The 13,953-nt window shown below is 34.5% G+C and overlaps 1 protein-coding gene across 2 annotated transcripts in view; it reads left to right on the forward strand.

The window, feature by feature from the left end:
* Positions 1-13,953, forward strand: part of odad2 (outer dynein arm docking complex subunit 2) — a 78,432-nt gene that overhangs the window by 58,946 nt on the left and 5,533 nt on the right. For both annotated transcript variants that reach the window (XM_066717900.1, XM_066717907.1), the window contains exons 17-19: positions 2,799-2,913; positions 6,091-6,279; positions 7,305-7,526. In XM_066717900.1, the coding sequence (XP_066573997.1) occupies positions 2,799-2,913; positions 6,091-6,279; positions 7,305-7,526 (526 nt within the window). The remainder of the gene's footprint in view (positions 1-2,798; positions 2,914-6,090; positions 6,280-7,304; positions 7,527-13,953) is intronic.

Genomic DNA, 13,953 nt, shown 5'->3' on the forward strand with positions numbered 1-13,953 from the left:
AATCATGTTATAACACAATTAACACCAGAGGAAACAAAGATCCTTTTAAAATTAGCACAATGTTGCCATTTTTCTCTCAACATGTATACTTGGCAAAATAACTATTTCTTAATATTTAGTTAAAGAAATCAATAAGCTGCTGAAATTACATAAAGCTATGAGTCATTTTATTATTTATTTGTGCATATTATTGGCTGCAGCTTCAAACACCAGGTCTGTCTCAGGCCGATGCCGGGCTTAAACAGTGCACAGATTTCTGACAGTACCCTCTTCACAGAATAATGTCCACAAGTTCTATCCTGATAGCTTCCATTCTGTTCCATTCTCTTCTTGTTTTATACTTCTGCCCTGGAATAATAATCTCCATCACTTTAACTTAAATATTTAAGGTCAGAGACTTGGAGGACCAACTGAGAAGGGCAATGTGGTTTCTTGTAAACCATTCCCTGCTTGAATTTAATCAGTGGCACAGAGCTTTTTCAAGCTGGAAGAGAATTTCAGAAGGTGTCAAAGTAGGCTAAAGGCAATAATGTCAGACTTCAAAACATTAGCCAAAGCGTTTATATAGATTTCATATTTTATCCCCCTACATTAACACTTTGCCAATGCCTGCCAATTAGATACACCCCTAGGATATAGCTCTTCTGCTGCCAAAGTTGGAACAATTAAATCAGAATCCAGGTCTCCCCCAGCTCTTCTCCTTGAAAAGGCAGCTTCAAGAACCTTCAGTAATGAGTGAAGATTGAACAGTATAAGGAACTGTGATACTTAAAACATTTATAGGATTAATACATATTTTTTTCTTCAACTGCAGACTGTGTTCAATAACATTCTAAGTGATTCTTGTTTTATGCTCTTTTGCTCATGCTATTCTCTTTTTAGCTGTTTGTCTCCAGACAACCAAGGCTTTTTTTCTTGCTTTGAATCTTTTAAATTGATGTAGGTTTTTGCAGATGTTTTTATCCACTTGTTTGAGGAGATACATTTTAAATACCTTTTCTTTTGTTGTAAAACCTGTTCCACTTTGATATTTGCTTGGTTTGCAGTTCTGACTTGGGAGACCTTTCTGAGCACTTTACCTTTGGGACATTACACATTAAATCAATACAAATGGCCATTTGTGCCTTGATCCTGTTTGATTTTTATGACCTGCTGATTTATTGCCCTCTAAGACCAAGGTTGAGGACCACTGCATTTAAGTTAATGGGTCATCTTGATTAATTAAATAACATTAATCTATTAAAGCTGCAGCAGTACACAGCAGCTAGAATTGAGGCATGCTTGCTTCATGAAGAAGATTCACCTCACACTCCGTATCCAACTCTGTGCTGTGTGTCATCCATTAGTGGGTACAATGTAGACAAGGGTGACATTTGACATGATCAGCCTTCTTAACTGTGAAGGCAAAGATCACAAAGTCACATTTCTCACCTTACATCTCATAAAGTAGAAGCATGAGCTGATAACCCTATCTGAGAGCTTTAAAAGTAAACTACCTTTCTATGTCATTCACAGAGGAAATTATAACTATGTAAGGGGTGGGATGGGGGTCCAAATCATGTGGTAATTCAGGCCTAAAAACTTTAACTATTTCTCTCAAAGGCAAACGTATGTCTAACATTTAAGCAAAATCAAAGGAGTATTTTGGGCAATTGTTTTCATATGACCTAAACCTTTATGAATACAAGAGTATTACTAAAACATTCACTCACTGCCATTTTCAGATCTTTATTGTTCCACTTTCCTATTTTGTTAGAGTTATTTTTCTACAAGTCTTTTAGGCTTTGCTTTGATGTGGTCTTTTCATAATAAGGTAAGTACAGTATGCTCTTTGGAGCTTCTTTGTTCATGCTTTCCGGTTCTTCCTTCCTCCCTGCCTTCTGCCACATGCTTTGTTGGATTCAGGTCAGGTGACTGGGCTGCCTTTAAAGGCCTAGAATCATCTTTCTCTGAATAATCATTGTTAACAGGATCACCAGGCTTCGAATATGTATCAATTTTTCAAAGCTGCTGTATTCATAATCATTTCTGAAATAAGAAGTACCGTAGCTGGACATGTCTTGGGTAATAATTCTAAATTAGTTTTTTTTTAATGTATTTCTCATCTCATCTCAATGTTGAATCCTATCTGTGCTTATGAATAAAGCAGTTTGTGTTGATGACATTACATTCAGTTTGGCATTACTCTCAATTTAAAGTACCCAGTGGACTGTAATCTGAAGTTATGATCCCCTAGACTGATTTATATATAAACATTAGACAGATGGTGCAGAGATGTGTCTGATGACAATTCATTTATTGCCAGTCATGAAGATACTTTGATTAGAGAGTGTTTAAGCAATTATGACAGTATTCAATGTTGGTCTTGTTGGTCAGACACACATGGGAAACAAGTTACATGTTATTTATACCAGACTATGGGTGCACTGTGGTGTAACTCTTTTGGTTCCCAGGCCTTGTCTTATACTTTATACCTTTTAGCTTGAAATATGGCTTACACTAAGTAAATTCAACTCTAAATTAAATTCTCAGAAAAATGTTTCTGCAACAGTTATTTGATTGAGAGAGAATTCCCATTGAATCCTAGGCAAGGAACTAGTGCGTGCTTGTTTAAGTATTTTAGAGTAGAAAGGCATACACACAATACAGTATATTCAAGGTAAAAAAAAAAAATCTGAAAAACCTTTGCCAAGATTTTTTTTCTTGTTGCGGCAAATGAGATACATAGACCAGTAAAGCTGTAATGCCATCAGTATATACTGCATGTTATAACATGCTGTCTCTTTTACACATTACAGGATAATTGATCGCTTGGACGGGGTTCGCTTGTTATGGTCCTTGCTGAAGAATCCAAATCCAGATGTTCAGGCCAGTGCCGCATGGGCTATTTGTCCGTGTATTGAAAACGCAAAGGTAATATGTGATGATTACTCACTGTAATATGGTTCTCGGCTTGAAATTTGGCAAGAATAACACTTATTTTAACATGCAGCACATGCTTCCCTGTATGCTAAATCAACACTACAAACATGCCCTTACAGAAGTATTAGGCCTCTAGCTGGCTCTGGGTATATACATGTACAGCTCTGGAAAAAATTAAGAGACCAATCCAAGTTCAGAAATCAATGTTAAGTGGTCTCTTAATTTTTTCCAGAGCTGTATTTGGAGCAAGAACATGCCTCCCTATGGCCCATTAAAATGTGAGACGTGTACTGTAATTGTCTGTATGAAAAATATGACCTGCTTTACTCTTACAAAGGGCAATGGGGAGAAAAACAAATATAAAAAATATGTACAGAATGATGATGCATTTTTTACAGTTAAAAAGGCTGACAATCTCACATTAAAACAGACTGATTTAACTGGCACAATCAACACACTTCTCCGTGGCAAAACTGCATAGTATTATATATTTAGAAATAATGTATCAATGAAAAACTAAAATGAAAAATGTAACAGAATCCGAACTCCCCAAATGATACTATGTATATGCAATTTCTTGCACTGATATTAATGGTAAAATTGTTAATTGTTTATTCCTTATTACTGACTGAACCATAATAACAGTGCATCTAGCCTAAGTGTGAAAATGGCAACTATGTAAACATTTCCAGTAGAGAAAAAAATAAGAAAATCTAACTGAGCATCCAGCTGAAGCTAATGATGACTGACATTTTAACTATGCAATATATATGTAACCAGCATGTATTGAGTTTTGTTTGTTTGGGTTGGGAGTGACGTTTGATTTGTTAGCTTGTTCTCAAAAGCAACAATTTCATGTACATTTTCATCATGAAGCTACTGGAGATTTTACGATTAAAGCAGCTGAGATTATTTTCATTAGAGATCACCCTCTACATTTTATAATCCAAACTTTCATTACAAATGTATTTATATGTTTTTCAAAGGCAGTCCTGCTCAGTGGAGGTGATACCGAATTAAGTGAAATGTAACATTGAACATACACTAATACAAAGCAGTTATCGCTGCACTCTGTTGGTGCATTTGGGGACAGACAGCAAGTAGCAGAGAGTAATTTCCTGTTGCATGAATTCTGGAGCTCAAAAGGACAAATACATATTTTTATGCACAACTCTAATCTATAAAACCACCATTTACCTCAGACTCAATGCCAAGAGATGCATTCAGCTTTTAATTTCCTGACATAATACATATATTTAATTGTAATTTTGTTACAGCTTAGCAAACAAATATTTTTGTATTGTTTCATGGCACTAAAAATAAATTCATGCTTTACTTAAACTGCATTCTATAACACTAGTGTTATTTTAACGATATGTGTTATTAATATTTTTGCATAGAAGACAAATCCTTATTACCATGTACTTAGGTTGAAATAAATATTGTATGTAAGCAGGTGCTGTGGGATTTTTTGTTTTCTTTTTAAAGATTGTTTTTCTGGCTCCCAAGTATGGCAAGAATGATGTATGTGAACCATATGGAAAAGAGGACAGATGATCTTATTGAAATCTAACAAAGTTTGACAATGTTTGTCTGACATTTACAGTGCCAATTATTTAGAATACATGCTATCCCTGTGATTTCTGGAGCGAGGGCAATGACAAGAGCTAAACAGTGCATTCCGCGTGTACAGGGCAGGAATCTGATATTCCTTGGTGCAGTAGTTATTTAGATAAAACACATCTGGTTTAAGTTAGCAACTGCAGTGTGGATTTACGAGGGAGTCATGCTGTAAGTGCAGCTGGATGCCCTATACCACTGCTCCTCTTTCCTAATGTGAATTGTACTATTAGGCAGTCAATTTTGAATGAACCTAAGATGTTACTCAAACAGAGGAAATTCAGTAATGTGCAGTATTTTATGAATCGGCTTCACTTTTCATTCAAGTAAGCAATGTGTTTGATTATGTTTGCATGATTTTCATAATGATCAGCACTCTGCTGATAGCATTCTAGCCCAGTCAAGACTCAAAATGTGTAGAAGACTTTCCTTAAATTAGGTTTATTTTGTTTGTTCAGTTTTTGTTTGTTTAGTTTTGTGGATTGAATATTAAGGATATGACTATCATGTATCATGTTCAAAGAGGTTCTTTCTAATGGACCCTGAAGGCAGTCCTTTTTAGTGGGTCATTAGTATTCTTGATATGGTCTCATCTTTCTAAACAGAGCAGTACCATTGCCTTTTGTGCCAGCAGACAATTAGAGGTCCAATCTTGGCTGCACGGTTAAACCACAAATCAGATAAACCCAATGCAGATAATCAAGAGTCTACTGTATACACATATATAAGAGCATATCACATAAGAGTAAATAACTTTTTTCTCTTGTGATGTAATGCTGACATTCTACAGGTTAAATCAGATAATACAAAAGCATCCAGTGAAAACTGGGCAATCAACACACCACCTTGATCAGCTGATCACACAATAGTCATTGTAGGGTCAACTCAAGGCATGTCTGTACCAGGATGTAGCTCAACTGCTTTCTATGCTGAAGGATGCGATCCTCTGCAAAGTCACATATATTCCACAGAAAGTTGCAATTGGCCATTTGCAACATTGTTTCTTAATTGTCTGCTGAGAATGAGGACGGGGGAATTGAACACGTTTAGTAACAATACACCCTCTGGTGGCAAAATTAGTCAGGTGTATTTTTTATACATTGTAACCACATGCTGTTAATCCTGTTGCCCAGTATTGACCTACATGTATGGTACAGCTATGTAATGCAGTGACTTTTTAAACTTTTACCTTAATTTTATGGTGTGTGATAAATAGTGAGTAACCATGGGTTATCTTTTGGATTCCCTAAACTCTGGGACACAGGGTGTACACAAAACTCATGGAGGCAAATTATATTTGTGTTTGTACATATCTTAATATTTGGTAGAATGTCCTCTGTTTCTGTTAAAGTGGCATATATATATATATATATTTTTTTTTTTTTATTATTATTTTTTTTTTACATACTTACCAGCTCATTAAATCAGTTCAGATAGTTCAACTGACTGTAATCTAAAATCTGATAATATTCTTTTGAGTTTCTTGAATTCCATGGACTGAAGGCATAATGTGCTAATGATTATTATTATTTTTTTACTTTATATTAGGATGCAGGAGAAATGGTGAGGTCCTTCGTGGGTGGATTGGAACTTATTGTTAATTTGTTGAAGTCAACAAATAAAGAAGTTCTGGCAAGTGTATGTGCTGCTATTGCAAAAATAGCCAAAGATGAAGAAAATTTGGCAGTTATAACGGACCATGGGGTTGTGCCTATGTTGGGAAAGTTGACAAATACAGTAAGTAACAGTCACAATAATATAGCCCTATACTCTTCATAGTATTGCATAGATATTAGTTTACATTTGACATACTCATTTTCACCTTATTAAGCTTATTAAGTTATTTAGCTGTGTTACATATCAGGAAACATACATTAAATGTTATTTAGGAAATGGAAGTTGGATATCTTAATAGTGCTGTATTTATCAGTTACTTACAAATAAAAAAGCATAGTCTAACCATAAGAAATAAAAATAAAATAATAATACTTAATGATAAGTTGGTAAACTATAACTTAGTATTTGATGTAAACTAGATGTAAACTAACTACAAAATCTACACAATATTGCTCCACTTGCATGATATAAATTATTACAATAATAGTAATGTAATTCCTTAATAATAAGGGACAATATAATATTTTCTTAATTAATAAAAAGTGTCAAGTAGACCATATTCTTGGATAAGGGCATCCTGGAAATGCTGTGGAGTTCATGGTTCAAACCTGTTTAATAGGGTTCAAGTACATAGATTTTACTGCTTAGATCCTCCTGATTTCTTCCTGTTACAAAATAACTGGGAATGCTTGCTTCCCATGCCTCAACCCATAAAATTTCAACTTTCTTTGTCTCTTCACAAGCTCTATTTGGGCCAGGTCTCATGAGACTGAGGTTATGTTTGATAATGAGAGATCATGTATCCTGAGACACCTTATCCCGTGTCATTCAGTGTGGTTTATATATATATATATGTGTGTGTGTGTGTGTGTGTGTGTGTGTGAATATATAGGAAGCACAATTTTGGAGGGTTACAACATTTTCAGATGTTCCTTCCATTTTGTCCTTACAATGGCAGGAAAACGGTCATATGTTAGAAAATGTTAGGAATGTTTCCCCTGAAAACAATCTACATAATTTGAAGAAGAAAGTAACTGTTGTGCAGAGACACCTAGATATCTAAAATGCATGTATTTAAATCTGTTTGTGTGTACATTTAATCAGCAAATACAATTAATAGAATTTTTAATACTTACCTTTTGCAGACTGATGACAAACTGCGCCGTCACTTGGCAGAGGCTATTGCTCGCTGCTGTATGTGGGGCACCAACAGAGTTTCCTTTGGGGAGGCTGGGGCTGTTGCCCCTCTAGTGCGCTACCTCAAATCCAGAGACATTGCAGTCCACAGGGAAACGGCACAAGCCTTGTTTCAGCTTTCAAAGGACCCCAATAACTGCATCATCATGCATGAAAATGGAGTCGTGAAGGTAAGTTACTGGCTGTGACCTTTAAAATAAAAATCAACTTAAGCTTTCAAAAATAACGATTACATGATATTGTTTTACTTCACTATTAAAGGGATTATAGTACTACACTTTAACTTTTATGTTACTGCAGGAAGAATATTTTGAAGGGATTTACCTTCAGTGTATGTAATTCTGGGTATTAGAAAATATAATAATATAAATCTCTTGCATGCCTTGCTTCATATTGTTTTACTGTAATGTCTCATTCTACAATCTCAGTGACACAATAACTGCTTTACATAGATACTTCAAGGCAAAAGAACACAAATGTTGTAGTTATATTATCAGAAGAAAATGTTATTGATAATGTATTGTTTTGTTGGTATTTTCAGAAAGCCTTAGATTAATCACGCAAAGACAAGGCTTGTTTTGTCTTGGGTGGAAACATGACAAAATCTTCTAACAGTCATGGGAATTCAGAAAAAGTAAACATTTCACTGTATGCCAAGCGCCACTTCCCTTGTAGACTTAAAATGCCATTAGAAACCAATTCAAAAGACTGTATCTTGGGTAACGGTTGCTATGAGTTACATTTGGACATGAAAGCAAAATGTTGTACCAATTTGTTTGCAGGAGTAGTGAAGCGGCACTAGTGTCAGCAATAAAAAGACAATCCTAACACCTGATTTGAAAATATTTTCCAGTTTGAGTACATTCTTAATTTGTTAAAAGTCACAGGTGTATTTAACAGGTGTTGCTTTATTTCACATATTTGACAGTGTGTAAGAGAAACTGTCCTGGCAATTATAGAGAAGTAAGTATCTTGTATATTTTCTGAAAGCTGGATTTGATGAGTTCTCACAAATGATTAAGATTGCACTGTTATTTAAGAGTGTGATAAATCTAATCATGTAAGAAGCCCTGTGCTTTCAATGTTTGAATTACCCCACCCCCCCTCCCAAAGAAAAGTGTACCAGAGCATGTATAGCCCTATTTTTATCAGTGACGCAATTGGCAAACACAAATGGAATGCTCTTAGCATTCGGTCATGAGGGGCGAAAAAGTAACGCACATGACAAAAACCTTGTCACCAGTGTGAGCCAATCTCTAATGACACCTGTACTCAGTAACTGCATTAACATCATTGGCTGAATATTCAGAGCAACATCTAAAAGGAAAGTGATAATGCCAGTGGGTTTTTCTATGTCTGGGACAAGCCAAATAGGAGGAATTTAAATTCAACACCGTAATAGTGCTGTGCCTTATTCAAATATAATAAACAATAACAGCTGTAGGCCAAATTAATATGCAGCCTACATGACAACAGTGTGTGTGTTACTCATTTAACACTACCTTCTCAAAAGTGTTGGGACAAGCTCCCTCTCTCCACCCTAAATTAAATGATTCATGTACTATCGAACTGAAGAGTAGTCAAGCTTCAATAGGGGTTGTGGCCCTAGCACACATTTGAACATTATCCTCAATAAATTTACTCCTGTCTTTGGTTTTCTTGGCGCGTTTGCAGTGTTTCGCAGATTGTATGGGTGGTTCTTATTAGTACCAGCGGCTGCTTCACTTCCCTTGTCAATGTGCCCATACGTTATAAAAATTCTCAAATCTGCACATTTTGCAACTGTTCACTGGAAAGGGAGCCAAAAGACACATCATTAAGCATTGTCAATCAAATAGGCACATTCATATATATTATAAAACACAATATATGTGTTTTTTAATGTGAATGTGTCTGATTGAGTCACTTGTGTTCAAATCAATGTATGCATTTTATTTTCTCCTAATTTGCACAGACGAGTAACGGCTTCCTACAAATTAAACTCAGTAGACATACTTTTTGTTACTGTATGTGTCACACAGAGACTTGTCACAATCTGGAACAAACTACCCAGCAATGTAGTTGAAGCTGAAAATTTGGGATCATTTAAAATCAGACTGGATAGGATCCTTGGATCACTCAGTTTTTAATGGACACCAAACGAGCACAATGGGGCGAATGGCCTCCTCTCAATTGTAAACTTTCTTATGTTTTTTATGTTCTTATGTACTTACAGTTCAGCCTTCACAACCACCATTCATATTTAATTAACATGTATTTTAAAAGACTGAGAACAGTAGTTTATTATATTTTATGATATGTAGTATATTGGCTTAATTATGTATTTCATATTATAAGGTTTAACCATATTCCAGGAAAGGCCATACAATAATGTATGTAAATATATGTTGTTGTGGCCTTCTCAATCCAGTATTTATTTGTTTGTGGGTTATTGCTTTCTTGCCAATATCCAACACTTGTTGCTTTTAGGCTTAATAGCTATTGGCATATAGAAAGGTGTAATGAGGTAAAGAATATTAATAATAATAATAATAATAATAATAATAATAATAATAATAATAATAATAATATTATAGTTAATTTACTAAATTAATTTACTTTTTTTCCACATAAAACAAAATATGTGACCATATGGATTTAAAGCGGGAAAAAATAAAAAACACTGTTATAAATTATGAAGTGGTTTTCTACTTGCAGCCAAATCTTTTTTTTTTTTGCCAAAGTTCATTTAATGCTGCACTTCAGCTAGATCTGCCATTGCATTGTATGTGGTTCAACACTACCCATAATTGGTAGCTGAACTGAAACTTTGGTACCTCAAAAGAGTAATGTCCAATTTGCAAAAGCCGTTTAGCAGAACGTTTTCCGTTTCAACTACAACAGAATCTGTGCAGCTGTTTTTTCTTTAAAGCAGACAGTAGTGTTAGTGTACTGAAGCACGGTCACCTCACTGTCCCTGAATTGTTTCATTCAATGCACAACCTCCAGACATTGAAGCCAGATCTGAAACGCATTGTTCACTGATTGCACCGACACTGGTAACCTTTACATAATTTTTTTTAATAAAAGGAGATCAATGAATGTCATGTATACTACCACATGTTGTAAAAAACTGATTCATACCTGTCAGAATACTTGGAAGCCTTGTACCAGGAGAAATGGTTTGTTCTGATATAGAATTGATTGACGTGGGAGAAGTTAAAAGCCTCTCCTTTGAGTTGTTTAAGAAATCTGTTATCACAGGTTTTGTCGTTAGACACAATGGGAAAAGCACATGCTATATGGTACTGATTGTGTAGTAGTAGTATTTTTAAATATACATTTTTTTTATTTTAAGTATTGTTATGTGTTGTCTATCTTGCAACTAAATTGACCAAATGGAAAACAACAATTAAAGACAATATTATTGTATTATTCTAAATATATATGTATATATTTCAATGTTAAAAAACATGTACACCTACACTCACAAGGATTTCCCATGATTTCATTGAGCACATGCTTTTCTCTCAATACCTTGTTCAGTAAGTAACTTTCCTTCTCAGCATACTTAATGGCGTATAAATCAGTCCCTTAAGCTTTGAGAAGGAAATTAAGGTTTAAAAAAAAAAAATATATATATATATATATATATATATATATATATATATATATATATATATATATATATATATATATATATATATACTGGAAAACATGTAAGTAATTATTTTGTTTTTTTGCTTTATTTTTTGTTTATTTCCATTTTTATTTACAAATTGAAAGAAGTGTAAAGAAGTGATGAAACAAGGTAAATTACCCTAAAGCCACTAGAATATACAGTATGTTTACTAAATGTATTACTTATCTGAAACATTAAAATAATTAAAAGCTGCAAATAATGTTTTTTGCCTTTCCCCCACTTTTTATTTCCATTTAAATTGAAATATATTAGTAGAAAGGTATTTTTGTTCACTAGATTCTCCCATTATAGAATTGCATGTTTTATTAAATAATCTGTTGAAATACATTTAAACAATGTTGTTAAGGAACTGAAGCACTGAACTAAATTCTAAACAGAATTATATAGCACTGTGAAACCAGAAGGCACTAACATTAATTGTCTCCTAGTTTGATTTGACATCTACACTTGGTATCTCACAGTTTTATAAGGATATGCTTTATTTTGTTCCTTGTACAAGACAAACACACTCTGCCTTTTGCTATACATTACTTCCAGAGGGCTAGGGATTGTTTGCTGAAACCATAAATCCTTGAAGACAGCTTTAGCCAGCTTTTTTATTAAAGAACCTCTTTCATAAGAAAAGCTTTGTGAAGTAAATTGATGTAAATTACAAAATGCGGATGGTAATTATTGGTAATTTTCAACTGAAGGTATTCCAAAAAATGACTGCTGCCAGCTCCTGGTATGTATTTTGGGCTTTAAAACATAAATGAAAAAAATGTTTATAGTTGTTGTTCTTTTGTTGCTATGTATGTACTTGTGCGCACATATTGTATGTGTTTGTTTGCAGTGTAAACATATTCAAAAGAAATGGGTGTTTTTGGTAAAATATAACCAAGTATAAAAAACAGCATGCAGACATTTTTGAGCAGGATTATAATAGGAAATTCCAGTGCTATATCTGTTTTTATTTATCTTTTGCTTTTATTTTTCCCTATCCCTACGTATCTCTGAAAGCTGGCTACAGAGTTTTAAACAAGAGGTGTGGCGAACAGATGACACCCCAGAGGATTCTGTTTTCTGTATATTTTAAATCCACAAAATGTTGGTTTCACAGGAGATTTTTATCCATTAAGCCCTATTTATCAACGTTTAAGTAAATGTGGGTTTTACATTACATTTCGTTCAGGAAAAATGCACTTAATGTGACACATGGAGTTACAAAAACTGTAGAAATTAGGAATTCTGGGAATAAAGTGGACCTTATTTTTCTTTCCTTTTTAATGATCCAAGTTTCATGTTGATGGAAAATCCTCCCTAGATCTTGACTTTAGTTTGGGGATTTTTATTTAATATATTTTGTGAAAAATTGGAAAAATGAATGAATAGGAATTTGGTTCACATCGACTCCAGCAGCTTCCTCATGACAGTGCAGGGTCCCTGCACACTAATCTCCCATCTTGTTTGTGTTATTAACCTATGGGAAGGAACCTGAAACATGGCAATTGTGGGCTATTTACTCCATGCAGTTGTTCAAGAGCTGTCAGATGGAAACCTTTACTGGGGATTTAGTGCTGTTGTTGAGCAGGAAGCAGCAGCCGGCTGCCCACAAACTTAACGCCACGACACCTCTGTATAAGCCTGGTCCTGACATGCATACGCAGCCGTATGCAGCCTTTGGCACCACAGCCAAACACAGAACGCATGTTTTAGGACTCCTTCCTGGAGGTCAAGAAGCCGTGGAATCTGTGGGAGCAAGACCACTGACCTGAGTTAATTTTCCAAATGAGGGTAAAGTTATCAAGTTACTCAGATTTTAGAATACCCAACAAGTGGTGCATTATAGTCTGTCAGATCCCAGCTGGGAGAAAAAAGCAAAGAGAGACACGCTTATCTTTGCCTTGACTGTGCGCTTCGGGAGACCTTATTTGGCCAAGTCTGAATAACATGCTATGAGGCTGGCAAAAGGCTGTTTTTGGCACTTTTCAAGCATCCTTTATTCTTACAAAAGAGACTTGTCTGAGTAAGCTGTATGTTTTCTGTAGCTGTCTTATATATTGGTATAATTTGCAGTGCCTCTCTTTCTTATTTAAAGTTGTTAACGTAAAAGAAGTTGCCCACAACTGCAGTAAATCAAAATATAAATCAATTAACTATTATTATTTTTATTACTAGAAATAATAATAATAATAATAATAATAATATTAATAATAATACATGTTATAACTATGGTATTATATGCACAAAATATAATACCATAACTATGGATACAGGAAGATACAAATATAAAAGCATATGTTCCATAGCTCAATTTTCCAGTAGAAAATAAATGCAATCTAGATGGCAATAGTTTGCCAGCTTTTAAGGGGTGCCAAACACCCAAAGAATCTGGCTGTCAATAGATAGACCCTTCATCCTTCATCTATTTTCTTTTCTGTATTTATCTTTCGACAAAAACTTCAGGGAATGTCTTTTCCTTTTGCCTTGGCACTGGGCTAACCACATAAATGTGCACAGCAGCCTTTTAAGATTGCATATCTCCAGGAAAAATAAAATAAGTGCAAATAAGGACATACACTAAAAACAATGAAAAGATAAATGCATGCTATCACAGTATGTATCTCAGGTGTTTGACAGAGAGTATACAGGTGGTAGGCCTATGCTTTATTTTACATCTCTTGTGAAGTACAGAGTTTAGGTTATAGCTATTTTTTGGGGGGGATGTAGTCAAAAAGCTTAACTGTACTAAGATTAACTACAGTTAATTCCTTTTGGGATAATTCAATAAGCTTCAATGAATGTTTTACCCAAAATAAACTTTACATAATGTTAGTTTGAATTCCAATCTCTGCAGTTGAAACAGTAATTGTTATTTTCAGCATGTACTCTATATGATATATAAACTTAAATAGTTTCTGTATCTTCTGTTATAT

The sequence above is a fragment of the Amia ocellicauda genome, chromosome 2 (assembly GCF_036373705.1).
Source record: "Amia ocellicauda isolate fAmiCal2 chromosome 2, fAmiCal2.hap1, whole genome shotgun sequence".
Lineage (NCBI taxonomy): Eukaryota > Metazoa > Chordata > Actinopteri > Amiiformes > Amiidae > Amia > Amia ocellicauda.